At 43.3% G+C, this 25462-nt stretch overlaps 1 protein-coding gene across 1 annotated transcript in view; it reads right to left on the minus strand.

Annotated features, from left to right (window-relative positions):
* The window catches only part of BMP6 (bone morphogenetic protein 6), a 453092-nt gene that overhangs the window by 81473 nt on the left and 346157 nt on the right, over positions 1 to 25462 (minus strand). The window contains exons 3-4 of the mRNA XM_085607249.1: positions 21222 to 21370; positions 16499 to 16696 (exon numbers count right to left, since the gene is read on the minus strand). Of these exons, the coding sequence (XP_085463375.1) occupies positions 16499 to 16696; positions 21222 to 21370 (347 nt within the window). The remainder of the gene's footprint in view (positions 1 to 16498; positions 16697 to 21221; positions 21371 to 25462) is intronic.

The following is a 25462-nucleotide window of genomic DNA, read 5'->3' on the forward strand; positions in this document are numbered from 1 at the left end:
GCTCCCTTCCTATTCCTGGTGTACATCAATGGTCTTGAACGTCGCCTTCTGCGGGAGTGCAGGGACATGCCTAAAGTTGGGAGGAGGTCTGTCCCTGCGCTCCTGTATGCGGACGACGCAGTTTTAATGGCCCGTACCCCCGTGGCACTACAAAACTTGATACAATCTTTTGAGATCTTTATGTCTAGCTTAGATTTAAAAGTTAATTGTAGCAAAACCTTCTCAATGAATTGTGGTAATAGACCTGGTAAGCAGACTAAAAGAATGTTTTTGAATAATGTTCCTTTGGAATTTACTCCCACTTTCCCCTATCTCGGTGTCTTGTTCCATGAAACTGGGGCGTGGACTTATGCGGTAAAGGCCAGAACTCTTTTGTTCCAAAAAACTATAATGGCCTTAAAGAATTTTATCAAAAAACTGGGTAAGAAACCTATCAAAGAAATCTTAATAATTTACAAAGCTACGTGCACATCCGTTGCCATGTACGGCTCGGGCCTCTGGGGGTATTCCAACATTGACCCAATCCAGAAAGCCGAGAATAGGTTCTTGAGGTACGTCCTGACAGTACCTCAAAGCGTTGCGACTTACATTTGCCACATTGAACTTGGTTTAACCTACATATCTGATTTAATCAGAATCCAACCTATCCTTCTGTGGCATAGGGTATGGACAACTAATGAGTGTACTATGAATCGGGCTATTCTTCAGGATGTTTTAAAATTGGAAAACGTGGGTCGATTAGATTGGCTAAATTATGTTAAATCCTTTTTTGGTTAAATTGGCTGCCAACAATATTTTGAAGACCCACTTTCAATGGTTGGTATATCCAGGAACCTATTGTCTAGGCTATGTATGGAATATCTTACAGTAAATAGAAGGCAAGAGGAAATGAAGAAAAAGACTGTATTCCTGCATTTTCCTTTGCTATCTAGCAACAATGTACAGCCATACTTAACCCTGCCGATGTCAAATTATGATCGATTTCTTCTGACCCGTTTTAGACTGAATATTGTTTTTAGACTTCTGTCCTTCCCAGTAATGAATTCATGGTTGTCTAATTTGTCTTTGTGCCCGTGCGATGATTCTTCGCCCCAATCCGATATCCATATTTTATTTTTCTGTAAATTTTACACTATACCACGTAGGACATACATTACTCCACTCCTTAAAGAATTGAAAATTAATAAATGTCGCCCAGCTTTTCTAGAATTACAGAGAATGGACACTGTTCTAACTGTTACTGCAGTTTTAAGCTTTTTTTAAATTGTTTTTAAATTTAGGAAAATATTGGGTCTTGATGAAATTTAATTAGACCCCTTTCTTTCTTATATTTTATGTGCGCAATTTGTTATTGTAATTTTATGCTGTAGCTTTCATGGTTTTTGTCTTTTAAACCGAATAAAGTCTCTTTGAATTTGAATTTGAATTTGAACTACCCCGCCCAAGGGAGGCATAACACCACTCCTAATACTACCTATTAGGGGGTTCTGAGGTCCTGGATAGGTTTATATGTGCAGTGATATGGAGAGATATAGTGAACCTATATCTTAGTAAGGGGAGCATGCACCACCTTACCCAGGCTGCAGTAGCAGTCCTGTGGTGTCATTTTGGAAGGCTTCCCAGAGGTGGCATAATACATGCTGCAGCCCCTGGTAGGCCTCTGGGGTATCTATGCCCTGGGTACATAATATACCATATACTAGGGACGTATAAGGGTACCCCAGAATCCAATCTGGAGTGTACCTAAAGTACTTGTAATCCATTTAAGGGAGAAAGCAGATAGGCTGGGGTCCCGAATAGCAGGATCCCAGCCAGACTAAGTCGAAAACCAGAACAACACCAGGAAAAAAGTGAGGGCAACCATGCAGTCAGATTCAACCTTCCTACAGTCATGGATTTCATCCTTTGATTTTTTTTGCTTATTCAATTTTTCAATTTTTACGGATTTTATCCTTACAATATCACAGATGTGGATGACAGAACACAAATACAGCAGGGCGGTACGCACATCCAGTCCTCCTTATATCTGTTGATGCTTTTGGCCACCGGCCACCCTTTTATTTTGTATATTAATTTTACTAGTTTTCCACTTTATTGTGACTTAGCATTGTAATAAGTAATACCTTGTGACTTAGCATTGTAATAAGTAATACCTTGAGGGATGTAGCTCTAAGCATTGTTTAGCGTCCAGATCTTTTGAAGAACAGTCATCTTAAACAAGGTGAGGTCATACCTGGAAGGGTCTACCCTACCAAAGGCTCAAAGGTGCCTCCAACCCTGATGATAAACATGTGTCTTCTTCAATATGGTGGAACCTCTCTTCCAATTTGAGATTGGATTAGAGTCTCATACCACATTACTTACACCCCTCTCTTCCACAAGGCCGTCTCTAATTGGAGACCATCCAAGGTGGGCCTACACAAAACCAATTACTTATACTTCCCAATGGCTCCCCACTTGCTGTTTGCACAGTTCCCTGAAAGAGGCCACCCATCAGCATGTGCGCTACTCAAGGCCAGCATGGCAGCTACTTAAATGCAAAACTATTCACATGGTTAACATCGAATGTTTATCTTACATGTATTAACCTACATATAGAAAGTATTGGTTTATTTCAAATCTTCTGGTTTTATATTCCTGCCCACCCTCCTAAAACGATGCATGTTCAGCATAAACATTGATTTTATTATTTATTAACCTAGGTACAACACCTTTATTGACCAAGCCTAAGCTCATGCAATTTTCCTTTTATCCCTTTACAATGTGTGATCAATTATAACTGCACATATTTAGTGTTCTTGCATTCCAAAGAGCCTGTCTGTACTACTTAAAGGTTAAAAAAATATTTCCATGAGTGCCCTGTTTAATCCCCTAATCTAGCTACAAGAAGATCAAGCAATGAGATCTGAATGAAAAACTGAATGTTGGTCAGAACACCTGAATTTGGTTTGTGCAAGATCTTTCACTTTTATTTGGGTTCATGTGTTTTAGGTTAGTACATTCTTTAGTAGTATATTCTATAGTGTTATTATTGTAAGGTACTCATACACCGGTCTGTGAATAGCCCATGGTCAAACAAACCCTTATAGGGTAAACAAATACACCGTGAAATCATATTTGCTGCACTGTACGAGTTGTCTAAGGGCATAACTCTATGTCCCTGATCCAAACCCAGGCGATTGCCAGTCCCATTAGCTTCCTGCCTAAAATAAAAGAGCTCTCTGGTCTTCTTAGATAGGAGATCTGCATGTCTCCTTCATGTTGCAAGATACTTGGTCAATGATCTCGGGTCTGCACTTCCATCATTTGTTGGTGATACTCTGGAGACCTCCAGAGGAGAGCCTTGAATCCCACTGTTCATTTCTGCAAATGGCATATGTAGTCTCAGTCATGGATAAAAGCACAGATTGGAGTCTCCAGACTTGCATAGAATGAGGTCTTTGACTCCCAAGCTTGTGTAATTCAACAGCAGGACTCAATTTATTCTCAAGATAGAAAGATGAAATAGCGGGCCACAGGGATACTTTTCAGTATGGTGAAATGTGAGCCTATAGTGCATTTACACTTGAAAACCTCTTCTGTTTCTTCTCCTTAGGGTGGAAAGGGATGGAAATATGTTCCCTTACCAATTTTGCGGTGTTCCCTCCCTATCCCCATTCTGAATGTGCAATTATGGTTGCCCATAAAAGGAGTAACTTCACCTGCGATTTCAGTGAGGGAGATTGTAAGAAACACATTTTAAAAGCAAATTTCGACTTGCATACCATATTAGAATTGCACCTTAGAATGCGCTTAAACCTTTGCAGGAAGATCTTTGCATAGAAAAATAACTCATAGTGAAAATGTGCCTGCTTTAATCATGTAAAGAATTACTTTAGTGTTGCCTGAAGTTTCAAAAGTCACAACACTTCTATGTACTGGCGTGAATATCAATAGTTGGAATAGGGAGGAGAAGCGATGGATGTTGACAACACCATCAGATGAGCGGTCTTCATTGGATGAGATTGTCATACACTTACTCATTTTTGTTACATTATTGTGTGATATTATATTAAATTTGAGTGTTCCTAGTTAGAGAGGGTAGAATGGGTAATTGTGGGTTGTTGTTGGAGTTCTGTCTTGAATCCTCTTTTTCCTTGTCGTTGCTGGATGCTGCTGCTGACAGTGACTTTACTTTCTTCCGTCCTGATTCTTCTTGATTAATGCTACTGCAACGATCACTCGACTATCACTGATATTTTAACGGTTGATACTGCCGCTGTGGGGACCAGAACTACCTTTTATGGGAAGTTCAAGAATTATCATTGCTCCGCAAAGCTTGCTCTTTTCTGGAATGAACTCATGATGGGATTTCTACATTAGGGTAGGTTAGGCTCCTTAGCTAGTTTAGTGACAAATCCAAATTTGGACTAACTGGAATAAAGAAGATAAGAACCATACTAATCCGGTAAAGGTAAATAAAGGTTTTGGGATCTTTTACAACTTCTCGTCATTGACTGAAAATACTGAGCCGGAAAGTCAATGATATTTAGGACTTATGCCTTTTGCTCCATTCGCAACACGGTGGCAAAGGTCCATAAGACCCGTGAAGCTCAATCTGGATCACAAGGGTCCAAACAGCAAATTGGGGTGTTTGGGTTTAATACCCTATATTTGCCAGTCTTTGGGCGCTAACTAAACGTTCTGCAAATGTTTGGTGGATGCCACCAAACTTGTGAGTTTGCAGCTGTTGCTAGTGGACCCAGAAACACCCACCTAGGATTTCCTCACATGGAAAGTCTACCATGCCGGCGGAATTTCCCTGTGAAAACATCCCATTGGAAGGGCTAAAATCCAACCATTCCTGAATCCATGAATCAAGACTGAATTTTGCTTTGTAAAATATTGCTTTAGGCACAAGGTGAACACATGTGGGGAAAAAAAACTTTCTAAATCGGGCTGTGTGCTGTCAAAGTTCTGAGCCATCTTCTCTCTGCCACCACCTTTCCTGATTAAAGCTCCTCACAACCCCTATATTTTTCATCTCTTATACAGAGAGGTTAGCAGTCTTGGGTGGAGATCCGAAGACACAAAACTAGATACGGTACGGAGCTCCTAATTGAATTAAAAGTACATGTTCTACATCGACGTCTTCCTTTAAAAAGCGGGAGACAAGCCATTTCTCCGATTTCGTTTACGAGTTGGATAAACAGAAATATTCTCATAATGTCGCCAATATTGTACGTGGACATTTTCTATCAAGCACGCAAAATAATATTTGTAGATAATGCATATTGTTATCTGTTCACATTTGTTAGTTGACACTAGGTGGCGGTATGTGCACGCTTTTTACCTACCCCCAAGGAATTCATTATTGCAGTTGTTCTGGTGCGACATCAAGAACAAAAGCGCAGGTTCAGCTCTGAAGAGTGTTTGGTGGAACAGTGAAGGAGAGTTGTCAATATTTTCCTGCACAACCTGTGCTCTTCTTACACGACCAGGTCCCTTGCTCCTGAGAAGGAATAACTTTCTTCATAGATGTTGGGCAGTGCAATGTCCGCCCAGCTGATGATTCGGGCCAGCCCGGTTCTTCTCGGATTAGGAATGCCTCTGTGCGTTCATTGTCACACCGAGGAAACCTAGCCACTGCTTCCTTGGCAATAAAAAGGTTCGTCTAACCAAAAATATATCGAGCAGCAAACAGTGCAAGGGGCTGGTCGTAAACGGGTTTCCTAGGCACAGATTGAGACCGTTTTAAAATGCAACCTATGAGCAAGTATTTCAGAAACAAGACATTTCTGGCATTCTTTAGCCCCCAAACTCACTAAATTAATTTAGAAAATCGTAAAGGGCATGAATCATACCGTTGTATGTCCCAAATATGTCAATCGGCAAAACACACAAGTTGGCGTGCAAAACTAGGAATGTCTTGGCGAGATATCTTGCACACAGACACAAGCACGCCAACAGGAAGACTTTCTTTATGTCCCCATGACGCTCTAATAGATAAGCAATATTTATTTCCGGCAACAGTAAACTCGCAAACAACATCATAGGCAGACTGGCTCAGTTTAACAGCGAAATGTGACTGGCGTGCAGAATGCTCGTCTGGGGACAAGTGAATTGGAGGACCCTTTGCTCCTTCGGGGTGAGCCATGAATCTTGCTTCATTTGGGACTGTTTCCCTCATTTGCATTTCCTGTCTTTAGCCAAAACGTGGTCACAGTTTTTCTATTTTTTCTGTTTTTTTTGTTTAAAAGCTCTAAAGCCGTCGGAAAGACTTTCACTCAATTACTGTGCAATAAAAATCTTCACCCCTCCTCAGGGTAATTCTGTCACTACAACTCGTGCTATTTCCCCGGGGTGATTTTACTATCCCAATACTAATGAATGAGGCCGGAACGAAGAGCAGAAGCGGTCTTATCGAGTATGAAAACGGCACATTTCCCCCATTACCCATATTATCTCAGATAAACATTCCCACTCACAACAGATTCTTTATAATTGATTTTCTGTAGCTTTTAACACTCAGGGAGCAAAGTTCAAAGAATTATTCTTCAGTTCCAATCTGTAATCTTTTACGAAAGTATTAGGAGTGGTACAAATGGCTAATTAACATTAAGGGTGGGCGTAGTTCGCGAAGTAGCACTTCGCGAAGCTACGCAAAGTGAAGTTCGCACTACGCGAGCTACGCGTAGCACTTCGCGAACTGCGTAGTAACATGTTCGCACTGTGCAAGATGTTGTTTTCAATGATTGCACAGTGCGGACAAGCAACCAGCACTGTGCAATCATTGAAAATGGCATCTTGCACAGTGCGAGCTGTAGTTTTCTGCTGCTCGAGTAGATTTTTACTCGAGCGGCAGCTTTCTCAACGCGAACTGGTAGTTTCTCATCGCGAGCGGTCGCGAGCATACGCGAGCCCTCGCAATGAGAAACCTGACCTCCTCGCGTTGGGAATCTCGCCGGGAGGTTTATTTTCCATGCTCGCGATCGCGAACAAGGAAAAAGTCTCGCCGGGATGTCATTTTGCTTGCTCGCGGTCGCCAACTTGACGTTGAGGACCGCGAGCGAGCAAAAAATGACCGCAGCACTACGCAACACTACGCTACGCGTGTTCGCACTGTGCTACGTGCAGTTCGCGTAGTGCGAAGTAGCGCGAACTTCGCAAACTACGCGAGCGTAGCGTAGTGCTTCGCCCAGGCCTAATTAACATATCTCTTGTAGAGACACCCCAGCTGACTCTGCCCAGCTCAAATAAATTGCCCTGGTGGAGAGGCCTTGCAAATGCTCTGGAACCCCAGAACCAGCCGAAACATACCCTGACAAAGCGTAGACTCGGCTGGAGCTGGTAATCAGCGCCCCTACAAGCGCCTTTAGCCTATACTGCAAGGGTAGAATTGGAGAAGGAGGCTGGTACAGTAGCTTCTGTTCTTCAAGGCTTGCCAGAGCTCAGGCGGGAAGGCGATCCAAGAGGAAGCCTCTTGGGTGATACAAAGAGGAGCTGGACACGTGGCGGCTCATGGCGAATCCCATCAGCTGGATGCAATGAATTGGGAAAGGGGACGTCTCCAGTTGAGGAATCCCCACCCAGAGACAACCTGAATGCCAAGTGTGCCCCAGGGAGATCAACCAGCTGCCAGAGGGGCAAAGGACTATCCTCAGTGTTCGGGGTGTCAGAAGCTACATCCATAGCTGAGGTTAAGAACTCTTCTGTTAGTCCATCCCACCATCAGATGGCGGCACCGTACCCTGGCTGCTTACTTGAGGGGATGGACAGCATCACAGGGGTGAATCTTGCTGGAAGGCCCCTTAGGAAAGTTCTCTTGAGACAGAGACTTTCTGATACCACTAAGAGACTAGGGTCCCTTGAGGCAGGGGCTTGTAGGACCAGGAACTGGCTATTGATTGTGCCTTAGATGTGTGTATTACCTCCTATGGGCAAACAGGTCCTAAGAATGCTTCTCTTGCAGTACCACAGGACAAATTATACCAGTAACTATGGGGACTTTGTGTATCAGATGGAGTTTGGCAGAGAGGCGACCCCACTGTAGCCTGGCAGGGCTCCTTCTCTGACAAACCTATGGTTACCTCCAGCTCATTCAAAGGTGGGCAGCACCAGTTGTTCACTGGTGGAGCCCCACCTAGCTCCTCGAGTCTTGGAAACCCTGGAGAGTAACATCAATTAAATGGACCCAATGTGAAGTGAAGGACTACCTGTGCATCAGGGCTATTGAGTTTTTATTTTGTAGAAACAAACTCCTGCTTTGGGAGTTTATTTATTGAAACCATAAAAACCTTTCTTGCAGCAAACATAGTGTTACTTAGCAAAGTTCAGTACCCTCCTTGTGGCCCCACTGAAGGTACAGGGATTCTCAACTCTCTGGTGAGGGTCTCTTAATTTGGCAGGTGGTCCTATGGCAGAGACAAGGACTCTAGATGGCTACTGCACTGGCACCCTTATTGCTGCAGTGGTGTTCATGCTGTGTAGGAAAGCAAGCCCTATTCACGTGAGCCTTGCACAGCATGAACCTGTAACGAAACAGATCTAGGCACAATAGATATAGCCCCCTTATCTGTGAGGAACAGATCTCCGCATAAAAAATGTGCAGTTACCAAATATGTTAAAAGGTTAGACTCTCAGGTCCAGGTTAAGTAAGATTTTGCGTCATGGCAGCGCCACTTTTGTCGTGCAGTCTAGGTGTAAAATCCATGTTCGGATTTACCAAGCCACGAAAATCAAGATTTTTGTGGCTTTACGTGGAATTTTATACCAAAAGTAAGGCAAGGCATTGCCATCTGCTGCCTTGCGTTATAGTGGATTGGGGAGGCATTACATGGGTGGGGGGTTCCTGTTCATCCACTGATGTATTTTGACGCAAACCCATATTTACTAAAGTTAGTAAACATTGGTTTGAGCCAAAATGGTGCGCCTACCAAAAACTGGTGCTATGAGGAAAATTATCTTTATTTCTCCTCTTTACATCCCTTTGGCATGTGTGCTGCAGAATGCGGCACACATACGGAGATGAATATGCCACTATGATTAGTTTTTATGCAGGAAGGCATCCCTTCCTGTACAAAAACGATTCAGACGGAAATTCAGGCACCAATGCATTGGAGCTAGGCAGCCAGAGGTGCGTCAGTGCTAAAAGAGAGCAGAACTGTGTCATACCTTAGTAGATATGGGGCATTTCTGCTCTCTCCTTTTGAAGCAGCGCAGCACGGCAACTTCCCTTGCTGCGTTGTGTCACGTCAAAGTTTAGTACATCTGGCCCTCAGTCTAGTAAGTAGATAAGATTGTTGTGTGCACAGGTATTACAGTGACAACAGAAACCACACCATGATTTTAAGATATATGTGGTAGTAGAGTGATATCTATATTCTTTCTTAAGCTCAAAATTGGTTCCTGATTCTTGCTTTCTTTCGTTACAGTTGTCTTTCTGCACAGCATCATTCCATCAGTTCCCCTCTCCTCGTTTGGTCCCTGTGTGTCCCTGCGTTACATTAGAAATACAGAGTTGGTACTGTTGAAAAGTTGCCCTTGAGGAAGTCATACAGTTCCTGAGGAATTTAGACCTGACAGCCTTACACCCAGGTGGTGATTGTTTTCTGTCGACTGGGGTCACAGCAGCAATGCTGACTTTATGCCTTCAAAACAAAAAACCGGCAAGTATTGGGCAACTTTCTTTAGCTCTTCAGCAAGATGAGAGACTGTAAAGTAGACAGTAGGAATCACAGTGTGTTTTCTGCCTTGCTCAATGCTTTCTAGCGTTCAAGAGATTAGAGGAAGTACTGTTTGCCACTTCTCATATCTATACATAGGCTTTTCCTGTTTTCAGTTTCTGTTTGTTGTAAATAATGGTGGTGTTTTTTCACTGTTTTGAAAAAATGGTAAAACAATCAGTGGTTATCAGAGTTTGCACTTTTTTCTCGATACACAATCAAAGGGAAGTTGTTTTACCTGTGCTTTTACAAAAAATTAATTTGATTTAATTCCTTCCCTCGTTCACTTCTGCTGTCAATTCCTCCTTTTTGTGCTACTTCTAATTCCCTTCATTATAACCTTTATTCGAACTTGTATCTTTCTATTTCATTATTTCTCATAAATCCCTGCCTGCCTCATTTCCCAGCACTCAAACTCCTTTTATCAGGAGACCAGCCCCATCCCTTGTCAAGGATGTCCATGAATAGAGTAGTGTTTGTACCTCATTAAGATTTGATATCAGCAGATAACAATTTAGCGTGGGCATTTAACTCATCTTCCTCCTGAGCTATTCTAACGACAAATGACAAAGGTTGGCTGAATGAAGATTTTCTAATGTGGACATGTAATATATATTGGGGGGTGCTCGATGTCACACTGCACTGTTCTTTGCTGTTCCTGCTCTGCCTCGCCATAGAGAATAACCCAGCACAGGATTACTTATGCACACGTTTAGTTATAGGACATTTGGTGACTACAAACCGTGCTGCTACACTATAAAGGATCTGATGAAATAAGCAAACTTCATGATGAGTAACAAGCTCGGATGGGGCCCATGAACCTGTTTTGGCTGAAATTGCACTGACTGCAGCACATATTAGGAAACACAGAGCAGTGGAAACATCTTTATGTCTTTGAGATGTGCTATCTACTGCTCATAAACTAACTTGTGGACTTTCTGAGTTAATGTATGCTCTGTAAGCAGTGCAGTTACAGCAGAACGAGTGAACAGATCCCTCCTGGGGCTGCACATGAACATTGAATGTACTCATAACAAGCGCATACAGTAGATATCATTGGGTTAAATCCTGCAGATATATTGTTTACTTTGATGGTATTAACTTTTACAAAAGCATGCAGCCCCTCCTTAAGCCATTAAAAGCCTAGGACCCAATCCACCATGGCCGGCTCGAATACTCTGTCCCGGGGAGCCTACCCACGGGACAGAGTAGTTTACCTGTCCACACTGAGGAGAAGAAGCCCTCCTGGCATCTCCTGTAAGTCCTACACAGTCTGATACCTGACAGCTGGTAGGAGGCCCAGCCCTCTTTCTCCACCACTCAGCAAACGCGACTACTACTTAAACAAGCATTTGCAATGCAACAGGTCTCGCATTTACGCGAGTTTGAGCTATTGGCATTGTAAATGACAATGCCTTTTATTTATGTTTTGGTTTTTGAAACCTAAATAAAACGCATTGTCATTTACAATGCCAATAGCTCCAACTCGGGTAAATGCGAGACCTATTGCATTGCAAATGCTTGTGTTAAATTGTACCTGTCAGATTGTTATTTCTGTTCACGAAGTTTTAAATTATACTTGTGCTGCTGATGTTGATTATATAGAAAGCTTTAAAATAACCAGTTTAATATGTGATTTGATTCGCAAGTCCACCGGCATTGAGGCAGCAGAAAAAAATAACATTTTTTTAGCCAGGAACTTAAATTTCTATGCACGGGTTTAAAAGAGCTTTCACTGTACTATAAAACATTAATTACTCATTCTGGAAAAGTTTACAATCAGGCCTACGGGTTGCCAAAATTCTTAGGGGCAGATTTACAAGCCCCTTGCGCCACTTTTGCGTCACTATTCCCATGTTAAAAGTGACGCAAAAGTGGCGCAAGGGGCTTGTAAATCTGCCCCTTAATCTACAACTGAAGGCTCGCGGAGATCAAGATAAGAGGCCTGCAACTCGAAGAGATTTCTGCTTTTCCTACGTTTATTCTCCGATATAGTTTTAGTCGGCAAGCTTGCTCACCATACTTCATTGCAAGTTAAAATCAATACAGTCTGCGCTGAAAAACGATGAGCCATGCGATGCGAGTCACCTTTAACGCTTTGGTGTCGCAAAAACATGACGGGATTGCACTAGCTGAGGCATCAAAACTCATATGCAGAAAACTTCACTTACTACAAGTAGTAACCCTAGTCACGAGACACACATGTTGCATGACTCTATAAAATAGGTTATGAATAGTAAAATAACTATCTTTAAACGGGCAGGTAGCCCTGGATGGGTGGGTCTGTGCCACTGGCTTTGTGGTCTTTTTGCTGTAATTAGTGCCGGAGGCCTTACTTTACAAGGCGTGGAAACCATAGCAACATCTCAAACACTTGGTTTATATAATCTCATCCCTTATCAATCCACAACAATCAAAAGCTTGGGTGTTTAGCTTAGGCACGGACAGCGAAGTGCGGGCGGGGGGAGTGGGTGCGAAAATCCACGGAGTGCGGGCGGGGGGGGTGCTAAAATTCACAGACAGCGGATTGCGGGTGGGGGTGTGGTTAGTGCCCTCCTTCTCCCCTTGTTGAGGAGGGATTCAGCATTTTTACCCTGGAGTCTCAGAGACCCCTCTGAGAGAATCCACAGCGTCAAGGGAGCCACACACAGCGGAGGTGTGGGAATGGCACCCCTTGCCAAAGCACTCCCTCTCCCCTTGTTGGGGAGGGATCCAGTTTGTATGCCCTGGAGTCTCAGAGAACCCTCTGAGAGAGTCCACAGCGTAAAGGGAGCCACACACAGCGGAGGTGTGGGAATGACACTATTTCCTCTGGGATCACAGCACACCGGACGTTGGACGCTGTTTTTCCTCGTCTCCCGGTTGTGTTTCTTTCACCATCCCCACCTCTTTCCCTCTTCCATTCTTTGTCTACCTCCCCTGCTCCTATCCCCTCTCCTCTGAATCTCTCCCCCTATCTGCTTTTTCCCTTACGTATGTTTTTAACGCATGTAACTACGCTCCAGCAACTTATAACTATGCTCTGAAACTGTGTAACTTGTAACTATGTAACTTGTAACTATACTCTGAAACAATGCTCGTCCTCATGTAAAGTGCATTTCATGGATTTAAATCCGAGTCTTTAACATGAAGGAACAATTGTGAAAGCAGCCCTTATTAAAAGTCAGCAGGGCTCTCTGATCCTGGGAGACAGCCTTCTTTCACTGGTTGTGTAAAAGCACCCGTCTCACTGCAATCATGCAACGAACATCGTACATATTACAGGAAGAGTGTCCAAAGTAGGCCCGGAAAGCCAGATCCAGCACAGCATTGCACGAGGGAGTGGCTATGTATACGAGTGTCGACTTTATCTCAATCCGGCGAGGATCCAGCCCTGTGGACCCACGGTGGACACCCGTGTCGCAGAAAACTACCGAGTGCTGTGCCTATTCCTTCAACTTTGGAAGGTGCTCATGCGCAGTGCTGCTGACCTAGTCAAGAAGTGCACACCGCACTGTACGTGGCAGGCACATACTTGCGTAAAAAAGTGTTGCTGCTTTCTATTTTGATACTCAAGTGGACTCACAACCTGGGCTAATTGGCCTGCATACCAAAACACGTCTGTGCCCTCGGGCTATCTGTCTCCCCGTGAGCTCCTCATCAGCGGAGCTCGTCACATCGAACTGATTGGTCGCGTCCGTGCTCTGAGCTATATTACTTCTTTCAAGCACCAATTAGACGTGCAGGGGTGCAGCGATGGAGATACAGTGGGTGGGCGATGGGTGGAGGGTGATCGGTGGAGGGGGTGGGGGGTGGGCAGAGGACATGCTGTCCTGAGTGAGCCCGGGGAGAAGCGCAGGATGAACGTCCCTCCCTGCACCTCCCTCCACAGGGGAGACATATCTGCTGGGCTGCTAGGAATGTATGCAAAGAGTCTAAGTGAAAAGGGAGTGCCAGGGATCGGTACAATAAAGGTTAGTTCAACTTATCCTCATTTCGGTAATGATGATAAATATCGCATTGATTCTGACCACAGGTTGACTACTTATTGTCTACAGATCAGTGCCATGAATGACAATCTCCAAATAGGTAATAAATGTCAAAATATCCCAAAGGGGCTTTTGAAAGAAGAAAAACAAGGGTCGATACAGCCGTTATTATGGAAGGATTAATGCCTTTGATAAGGCAGGGCAGACTCGACAAGAAACAATAACAAGCGGCGTGGAAAAAAAAACAGCCCGAGTGGTGTGCGCGCGCGCGCCACTGCGAGCCATATGTCTTCAATTATCGCGCCCTAGTGTGGGCACGATAATTGAAAATATGGGTTTTGGTGCGAGTAACAGACACCAATAGGCCATAGGTGGAGCAACGCGACCGCCTATGGCCTATTGCGTGTTCTGTTACAAAACAACACGCACTCCAAACCCAATCAGAGAAGACCATAGGAAATGAACACGCATTTCCAGGGTCCATTTCTAAAACCCCGTCAAAAGGACTCTCGCTGCACGAACACTGCTGTGAGGTGTAACGCTAGGAGACCTAAAAACCATACAAATTCACAGAAAAAAACCAGCGGTTACAGGAACGTTATAGTTAGGAAATAGCATTCAAAAAACCTTCAAATTCACTGAAAAAAACAAAGGTTACAGGGACGTTATAGTTAGGAAATGGTATAAAAAGAAACTTTTAAATTCACTGAAAAAACAGAGTTTACAGAGACGTTATAGTTAGGCTCAGATTTCACTCATACAAAACCAGTCAAATTCAGTAGTTATAGTTAGCTTAGCTAACTATAACTCGCTCCCCGCAATGCACTGCTAAAGACCTCACATATCACATCACTCATGACATGGTCAGTAACATCACTGATAACATCTCAAATGACATCACTGATGACATCATCTAGAAAATGACTAATGTACCCACTCACACCCCATAGAACCTTTCATACACTAACTCCCACACAGCCATTCACAAGCCCATTCACCGACCCATACCAGCAGACCCACCCACTGATTCATAGATTTACACATGCATCTACTCACTCACCTATACAGCCACTTATACAGCCACTCACCTACTAATACAGCTACTGACATATCCACTCATACACCCATACAGCCACTCACATACTGGGTCAGTCACCCATAGAGCTACTCAAAAAACTGCTCACTCACCCATATAGTTAGTCACACAACCACTTACTCACCCATATAGTTACACACACCCCACTCACTTAGCTACTAACACATACTCACTCACCTATACAATCTCTGACACAAGCACACACTCACCCATACAGCCACTCTCCCTTTCACTCACTCACCTATACAGTCACTTGTATACCCCATCAATCACCTATACTGCCTTTCACATACCCATTTACTCACACATATACCACTGACACATCCACTCACTCATCCATACAGCCATACATACACTCACTCACCCACACAGCCCATCACACACACAATCACTAACCCATACAGCCACTGACTAACCCACTCACTCATCCATACAGGCAGTCACATACCCCATCACTCACCCACACCGAAATGCAGACATCTATACAGTACAGGTACTCAGACAACCCATCACTCACCTATACAGCCACCCACGTACTCACACACCTATGCACCATTTTGATACTAACTTACTGATACAGACATTAACACAACCAGTCACTCACCCATACATTCACTGAGACACCTAATAATACAGTCCGTCATGCAGCCACTGAATCATCCATTCAGGCACTCATTCACCCACTGGTTCACCAATACACCTTGGTATATATATGTAACACTCATAAAAGTTTTAAGAACACTTACAGTCAAGGGATGATGTCATCAGTGATGTTTGATAATAAGTTTAAAAAAAGAAACTTACCTTAAGCTGATGACTGCCTCGCGCCTCGGTCTTCCCGTTCTTCCTGGTCCCAGCAGACACTGGGACAGCAACACAGACTCCCTTTGCAATCCCCGCACTGCTCTCATTCTATGACAGCAGCGCTGGGATTGGCCTGAGCGGGCTGGTTTGACGCTTACTCAGGTACAGGGAGTCTGTGCTGTTTCTCCAACCCGGTTGTGCAATACAGCTGGGTTGGAGAAATCTAAGTGAGCATGTATGTTTGGCCGGCCAAACACACATGCACACTTAGAAGTGCACCAACCTGTTCTCCCCCCCGCCCATGGCTGCGGCCCCACCCCTCCCTACACATGCTAGCTGAGCCAGCAGCTAAAAAGAAAGATGATAAAATATATGTTTATTTGTCAGCTGCTGGCTCTGAGCCAGTGGGGTGAAACTCCTCTGCCATTGTGGAGTAGCCGCCCCTGCCTGAAAGACTTGCTTGAAAAACAATTGGCAAAGTGGAGGTGATTCCATATTAACTTTGTCATTTCAAAGTGAAAATGAAGATCGCAGAAATCATAGGACTGCAGTTTCCATTCCACTAAACGCGGTGAAACTTAGGATGTTGAAAGCTTAAAGGTTATAGTAACAAATGTCAACACAAAGTAAGTGAAAAATTAAAGATATTACAGATACCATTCCAAATTATAAACACATGTCCCTGCAAAGGATCCTAACAGAAAACCAGAGCATAGTTCCTCTATCTTCTTACACCTTAAGTATGTCTAAACTGCGAGGTTTTTGTAAACAGTATTATTTTGTAAATTTAATAGTTTTTTCAATAAAGATAAGCAAACATCAGTGCCTACAAGACACTTGATCAATTCCAGCCAGAGCTATTCTGTGGATAGATTGATAGAGAGCATGGCCACAAATCTGCACATTGACAAAAACTGTAAAATTACCTGCTATGCTGGAGACCCTCGTAACGTCTTGTGACTGCGTAGAACGGTTGCGATTCTGCTGCTTGCGCTTATTTGCTGCTGATCGTGTTGTCCTCAAGTGAATCTCGCTCACTTTAAAGAAGGCAACCATGAATGGCTGTTTGTCATGTGGTCCATCTCTTCCTAACAAGCCAGCCTCTTTAGGATATGCATTGAGACCTTGAAAGATGAGCAGACCAGAAGAAAACGTATCACAAAGGCAGTCAATAAATTCGCTATGCAGACCCAGATTTACCTAGGGCTTATGTTGCCCTTGCATCACGCAAGGCGACCCATGGCAATGCAAGCCCGTGAATAGTATTTACTAAGCCACGCAAAGCCACTGTGCATGGCTCTGCATGGCTTAGTAAGTCCAGGGTAACACAAGGCAACGCAAATCTCTTTCTAGCATCACTCTTCTTTGATATGGCATTTCATGGGTGGAGCATGGGCATTCCCATGCATCTACCCATGGATTTCAGTGGGCAAATAGGTATTACCAGTTGCACAGTACCTTGGAGTGAATTTGACTATAGGGGCATGTCCATGCCTATCCTAGTTGGGTATTTTTCATTACCATTAAGGGCATTAATATATGCCCACCAAAAGAAATAGGCAAGTAGGCTTGGTTTTGTGTTTTATGTTGTATGTTGTCAATCTTCCTACCAAGACTCTGACATAAATGGACATGACATTAAGGAAACATAAATAACCTTACAAGGTATCTATAAGGGTCCTGATGAAAGCCCCAGTCCCATTGTAGCCTAATCATGCCAACTTACACTGGGGTGTAAGGAAACTTTATCCTTTGCAGGCACCCGCAAACATAGATTTTAAACATACTAAAGGCACACAAAATAAAGAGAGACTGGGGTGGTCTTTAGGTACTTTTATATATTTTCCTTCATTAGCAAACTCCGTCTGAGATAAATATCCAAAGTGCTCCCTGGAAAATGGTGAGCCCATCCTAGTTTATAGGGGTCGGGATGAGACCCGATGATGAAGCATGACACCTGTAGGGTGTGTGAGGGTCAAATAAAAAACTCTTCAGGGTCATTGGTTGAAACTGTAGTTCACCAGATGGTGAATGAGCACATATGGTTATAGGATGCCCTCTGAGAAAAAGTGTATTAGTTTGGGAGGCAGTATTTTGAATCCAATAAAAAGCTCTCTCCCCTACTCAGAAAAATATTAGATTCTGGGAAAGTAGTGATTTAGAAGTTTGGTGAGTTGACCAGCACAGACCTCCCATGCACTGGAATGCAGTGTGGACTTGCTCTGACAGATGTGTGATTCCCACATAAAGAAAACAAATGTGCCTGTTCCAGTATCCCAGCACAGTATATTGCCTGATACAATGGGTAGCAGGGTTGCATTTGCTTTACCTTTCTCTTTCTGCATAAGAAACAAGATATGGAATGGCAGGGGCAATGGACACTGCCACAGCATACTGAATGTTTTTTTTGTTCTGTAAGAGAGGAGGACTCAAACTCCAGAGATACATTTGACAACTTGCAGTGTAAAATATTGAGAAAATAACGAAATTTAATATGGCTAGATGGGTGCATATAAATGCAGATTTGTCCACTGAAGGATATTATTAGAGGAGGTATAGTGCACCTCTATTTATATTAGGCCATGTTGATTTTGAAGTGCTGTCTGAAATTGTTAACTTTCTTGCACATTGCAATAGAGTCCGAATAAGGCGTTGAGAAAGATATTGTAATTGTTGGCAAAATATACCTGGAGATCCATGGCTGGTAATCCTTTTAAGGGGTGATATTGCAGCTAATGATTAATTTTGTGCTGTGGGGTGTTGGCACCTGCTGGATATACTGATGTTTGTCACTGATTGTAGTAGTGTAGTCTCAGCACTGTAAATATGATTGTTCTGCCGATCACCAGGGTAGATTATAAATGGTTCTGAAGGCCCCCTCCTTTTCCATGGCACACTTGCAATGTCTGTTAATGGCCCAGACTGTTGCTGGGAACTCCACTCCCAAATACAAGTGAGCTCACTAGTACCTGATGCACCTATACAGGATCCACAATGCTCTTGAGGAAACCCATGTTGGCCACACAAGGATGCACCCATCTTCACTGGACCATCATTGGCTACTGCAGAAAGAGGGTCAGTTTCAAATACTGCCAGTACAGCTTCTGCCATAGTGTCCCTGTCTGGTGCAGTGTTCACATGGCACAGATCTGACAACATTTTGTAACTTACTCCCATTTGTGGGTGTTCTGCATTAAATTGTTCCAACTGTCATTGCTACGTGGGAATGTAGTGCATGCATGTCACATTTTGCACATTCCAGTAGACTTCATAAATATGGTTTTAATACACAGTGCAGTACAAGGACAATTTCTGCAACCCCTTTTTCTCGGGATCTGGGTTAGATGCAAATAAAACTCAGGTAAATTTGTTGGTTTTGAAGACTTTCTGTGATTTATGTGGCATATGAAATTTCAAATAACTTCATTTTGATTTTATAATGCATATGTCTGCCTAAAATATTTAATTAGCCTACGTGGTTATGGATGGAAACTTAAGACCATTGTCCCTCTGTCAGCACAGTCAGCCCATACATTAGAAACACAAATCATGTATATTTAGTTGCAACCAAGGTTGCACATGCAACCTCTCATGACTGTAAATACGAAGTAATCTTTTCACGGCTACAAAAAAGCCAGGAGTTTCTTGGGTAATGTTGTTAGACAGGAGTCTTCTGAAAGCCAGCTTCCCTCTCAGTAAATAGCAAACTCATCTGCGCATGTCCCAAAGCAAGAGCAGTCATTGGGGATCTTCCAAGTGTGCTTCACTTCATGTGACAGTGCAGTAACTTAAGTTCTGCATAGGTCTAGCCACAGTGAATCCGGGTGGGTTTATCGACCCACAGAATGCCAAAATCCAGTTGTTTGCAGAATGATCAACAAATATACAAATAATCTCATTCTCATTCATTCTGACCCTGTATTCTCCTGGCTGTGTACTGTGATGGGTAGTCCTCTGTAAAGTCAATTTGAGCTATCAACATATTTTCTTTCCATGTTGTTGAAGTAACGGTGGTCACTCACAAAATGTACACTATTGTTTTAACCAGAAAAGCATGCCTAAAGTCATATGGTTTGAGATTCATTCTCAGTCCTCTCTATTGTATATTCTGACCAAATTTGCAACTCATAGTAACACAAAAAGATTATGGATGGAATGCAGAACATAGTCAAACATTTACCCCCAGTCACAGATCTGGGTTGAATCCATCGTTTTCTGTTCACCATGCCACCCTAGGTTGGACTCACCCATATGCAAATCAGTCCTGACCCGGCTCCACATGGGAACAGTCCATTCTAAACTGCCACGCCAGGTCCTCCCTGGACTGGAAAACAAGCATCCTGGGACTGTTTTTGCGGTCCAAACTATTTGAAGCCATTCAGAGGCCCCAAACCAGAACACTCAGGCCCAGATTTATTATGATTTTGTGTTATGGTTGCATCATTTTTGTGGCACAGCACAGACACAAAATCAATTTGGCATTTACTAAGCCATGCAAAGCTGTTATGCATAGCTAAGCATAGTTTAGTAACAACAAAGTAACACAGTGCAGCGCAAAATGCTACCTTGGTTTAATTTGTCAGGTAGGCGTTACATGAGTGGAGTGTTGGCTTTTCCATGCATCCACCCATGTATTTTGATGCAAACCCAGATTTACAAAGACTTGTAAACGTGGGTTTGCTCCAGAATGTCGTGCCTACCCACAGCGGCGAACATGGAGAAATATATTTATTTCAACTCATAACCTCCACTTTTCATGTGTGCTGCAGGATTGTTTTTGTTCAGAAAGGTGTCCATTCCTGCACAAAAATGATCCTGCCTATAAAACAGGCCCCCTTGCACTATTGCGAAGGGTGCCTGCTTTGGCACTAGGCAGCACACAGTGCGCTAGTGCAAGGAGAGAGCAGAAATGCTCCATACCTTTGTAAATATGGAGCAGTTCTGTTCTCTCCCTTTCACACAACATGGCACAGAATGTTCCCTTGCTGCTCCTCATTGCGTTAAATAATAGTAAAAGTGTTCCTCATTGTTTAAACTCACTGGGACTGAGTTAAGCAAGTGAGAATTTCTTCACCCCTTCAAGTTGGACAGATTCACAAAGCTGAACTTACACTTTTTCATAAGTTTACGTTTTTTTGATATTCATAAATCACAAGTTAATAGTATGTTTCCGACTTGGGAAAATCCGCAGTTGGAGAGCAGAACTCCGCATTCCAAATAGATAGACCTGTCCTAACTTTCTATGTGCATAGTTCTCTGCCCCGACTGTGGAGACTCCATGCTGTAAATGTACTATTAACATGTAGTTTGTGAATACCAAAAATAACGTAAACATACACAAAAGTGTAGGTTTACCTTTGTGAATGAGACCCATATACTGTAACCTACTCATCTAATCACAGTTATATGAACCCAGTGGAACAAGTCGATGAAAGACTTACTGTGTGTAAATTATCTGATGGTCCCCTGCAGTAACTGTTCTTTTTGTTATAACAGTTGTTAATGGAGGACTGTAGAGGATGTCAGAGAATTTCTATAATAATTCTGAATAATTTTTTTTATTGGAACCTACACACTCTAACATTCTCATCCCATATCAACTAGTACTAAATGAGAACAAAATCTTAAGGGGGTCATAGCCAGACATACCACCACTTGTCTCCACACTCAGCTGAAGCCCCAGGTTGTGCTGAGGATTCATCACCCAGAGGTTACTGGTGGCTGTGATGTCAAACTCCAGCCAGCCTTCGTCGGAGGCCCAGGCTGTTTGTGTATCCAACAAGAAAAGGTCTGAGTCTCTGCAAAAGAAGAAGAATGAACACATTGTCAATGTAAGACCTCTCTTCATGTAAATATAGAAACACGTTTTAAGTATTGCAGTGATTTGATCCAACTGGGGACCGTATGAGGTGGTGGCATTGGTATCAAAGTTGAATTGCTTTATTTTACTATATAGAAAGAGTTAGCATGTCAGTCTGCTAATATTAAGATACAAACTCCTGAAGTAGCATACACGTGGGCTGCTGGGAAGGTGGAAAGAAGCTTATCTAAGAAATCCATAATTATGCAGATAAATGCTGCAGTGACAGAATAGCATAACTCAATTGGCACTCACATTGGACCAATGTTTTATTAACAGTTGATTCAGAAAGGCCAAAAAAAACCTAAACCATCTAATTCCAATCAGTGCCCAAACAACATTTTCTAGCTAACGGCCCCAAAATAAATATGTAATATACAAATACATAATGGATAACATATGTAATATGGACCAACATTTTCATCCTGGGGTTCTGATAGCATTTACACTCCACTTGGCCTTCAGTTTTGTGGCTTATGTCACCAGAACCCTTCAAACGCAGTGTGGTTAACTCGCACCAGTATATCAAACTTTGGTTCTATGCTCATACTCTTATTGTAGTAGAGCACCCAAATATAGGAAATTATTATGTTGTGCCTCAGTCCCTCCAGTATTACGTTGGATTTCAGATTGTTTGAACTCAAGTGTACCCAATCGGTTCCCAGCTAGATGTGCTGCTTTAAAACTGAAATATGTATTGTTCTTAAATTGGCATCTCTGACACTTTGCTAAATTGGCTGTAAAATATGTGCAAATGGTTTGAACAATTACTCTAAGTGAAAATCTCAGATGAAAGCTTGCAGAAGATGTTTTCCAGAGTTATTGCTCCAAAAACGTAATATAACATGGCATACTTTTAGACCTGTCAGCCTCAGGGTGGTCTTCGCTCAATGTTTTTGGTTTCTGCCTCCACGCTTTGCTGAATCTTTTTGTTGGCCTTAGGACTCTAAGCACTTTACCACTTCCAATCAGTGCTAAAGTGCATGTGCTCCTTCCCTAAACATGTGTGTAATTGGTATCTACCTGATTGACCTATTTAATTTACGTGTAAATCCCTTGTAAGGTGGTATAAAATATACCCAGATCATGTAAGTTAAATGCTACTAGTGAGCTGCAGCACTGATTGTGCCACCCACAGAAGTTGCCTTTCAGACCTGTCTCAGGCCTGCCACTGCAGTGCCTGTGTGTGCAGTTTACTGCCACATCGCCTCGGCATTTAAAACTACTTACCAAGCCTTAAACGTCCCTTTTATTGCATAGAAGTCACCCCTAAGGTAGGCCCTATGTAACCTTAAGGGCAGGGTGCTAAGTAAGTAAAAGTTAGGACATGTACACTTATGTTTTGCATGTCCTAGTAGTAACAAACAGCCTATTTCATTTTCACTACTGTTAGGCCTACTCCTCTCATAGGTTAGCATTGAGAATTTCTTAATACACTTTTAAGCTGTAATTCCTGATCAGAGAGGAATAGCTTTTTCATGTTTCATATGTTTGGAATGGTACTGATAAATCCTACTTACTGGTGAAGTTGGATTTAACTTTACTATTTTTGAAATGCCACTTTTAGAAAGAGGACATTTCTCTGCACTTACTACTCTGTGTACCTGACAGCCTGCCTCCAATACACGTCTGGGGTGGGTGACAGCTACACTTTGTGCATTCCCTCTAGACAGCCACAACACAGGAAGGATAGGTGTGTCTGAGTACCCATCTACATAAATCTGCATGCTGATGGCCTTGCCTGGGCAGAATATAAGGTAGGGGATAACAGATCACTTGAATAGGCAACGTCCTGTCTCCACGTAAAGGGCTGATTTACCCCCCATAGATACCCTAGCAGACAGGACTGGGCTGAAAGGTGGTACTGTGCACTTCAGAGAGCTGCTTTGAGGTCACCCCTCACACCAAAGGCACTTTTGGGTGTACGTACATGGTCTCTAACTCCCTAAAATCAGAGTCTTCTGGATCTTAAACTGAACCTCTGTCAGAAGGACTGCAGTGCTGCTTAAAGGACTCAACTGGACAGCTGATCTGGAAGGCCTGCTTTTCTGTTTTTTGCCCTTGTGTCTGCTGCTCTCTGACTCTGCCTTCCGTCCAAGTGATCTCCAAGGGCGTGTTGGCTTGCCTCCTGTTGCTTGAGACTCAGGGATATCAAAGTCATAGAGACTGTGCCGGGCTCACTAGAAGTGGCCCAGATACTTGCAACGTGGATTTCGACGCATCTCCTGTTTGTGTGTAATAGAACTGGCGCATCAACCCGGTTGTGGGATAAAAAGGATGCCTCGCATAGGGACCAGTGCTTTGCATCCTGAGATCAACACATCTTACAGCGTATTGCCGCTGCTGCAGTTTGGTGAAATCAATGCATCCCCTCGACTGCATGGCAGAATCCAGCACATCGTTCAATGCCTTTCAACTCTGTCACACATTTTTGGAACTGATGCATCACCTTTACTGTGTGGAGAAAATAGACGCATCGTATTGCTTGCGACCAGGAAAGGCACTTTGTTCACCGGGGCATGTGAGGGTCCTGTAGCCGGCCTGCACTTTCTTGAGGTCAGCCTGAACGTTTGACTTTGCCCAGGTCCAGAGTGACCTAAAGTAACCTTTTAGGGCTACTTGCTCCTCAGTGCTTTTCTGCATTTATTCTTTTAAAACTCAATATCTCAACTTCTATACATTGGATGTTTATCGTTTTGGTCTTGTTTTGTTTATAAAATAAAAACTTATGTTTATAAACATGTGTGCAGTCTTTTTGTGGTGTATTCATTGTGTTACTGTGTGTGTGTGTGTTGCACAAATACTTTACACATTACCTCTTTAGATAAGCCTGACTTCCCTGTGCAAAGCTACCAGAGAGTAAGCACAGGTTATCTTTTAGGGTGTATCTAGCTTACTCTGCTAGGATTGTGACTTCTGCTTGGACAGGGTGCATACCTTTGCCAACAAGGAACCCAATTTCTAACACATACCATAACCTGCAGTTGTAAAGCGTACATTTACCTCTTGTGTCCCTTGGCCTTTGGCCATGTGTAGGAGGGTGAGCCACAGGACCTGGTCTATTGCAAAGCCTAACCCTGTACTTAACCCACTGCTGGATGCCAACCTTAGCTGCACTATTGCGCTGGGCCTTTGGCTGTTCATAGCGGAGATTGTCCACAGGGTCCGACCTGTGACTAGGCCCTTCGTCCACAGTCATTCAACTGCTTGCATGGACCAATAAAGTTGCTGTCATTGGCCTTTAGCCATACATTATGGAGGTGACTTTAGGTGTTGGCCTATGGTAAAGCCCTGCACCACACCCACCACAGATGGCCAATCCCTGCTATGGGTTGCCAACTCCTATTGGACATGGACTTCGGTCAGATGCAAAGGAGGTTGCCAAATGTGGGTTGGGTGCAGGGTCTGGTAGCAGTGCAGGCCCTTTGCCCTATCCCCTCTGTGCACAGACTTTGGCAAAGCACAGCTGGGTTTGCTGCAGGGTCTGTCTGCAGCCCCCAAATCCATCCTCAGGCAGTCAACTCCACATTGTTTTACCAAAGGCCATGCACAGATAGGCTAGGGCACAGGGCCTGCCCTGTTGTCAGGCACTGTACCCAACCCACATTGAGGCCAACACACTGTCAAAGAGTAGTCTTCTTGAGGTCTTCGAAGAAACTTTCTTGGCTTGAAGATAATGTCTGCCACTACCAAATACCTCCTCTGATTCCAGGGTAATTACTGTAGATAGTCTTTGGAAGCAGCCTGAAGAAAACTTCAGCTCATTAAAGGAAACACATATGAACCCAGCAAAAACCTCTAAGGATACGGGCAGATCTATCGCATATTCTTGATGAGCAGATTGTAGCAGAAAAATAAAAAAGCCTTATGTGGCGAGCAACAGGTGGAAGAATGTTGTGATGCACCAGTCTGCAGCTCCCCCTCCTCTACATAGGCCAAATACAAAAATACTCTGGTGCAGGAAGTGATGCAGGCAGGATGTAGAATTCCTTCATACTAGGTATGGACTGCCATGGGTAAAATGCTGGAA

The sequence above is a fragment of the Triturus cristatus genome, chromosome 5_2 (assembly GCF_964204655.1).
Source record: "Triturus cristatus chromosome 5_2, aTriCri1.1, whole genome shotgun sequence".
Taxonomy (NCBI): Eukaryota; Metazoa; Chordata; class Amphibia; order Caudata; family Salamandridae; genus Triturus; species Triturus cristatus.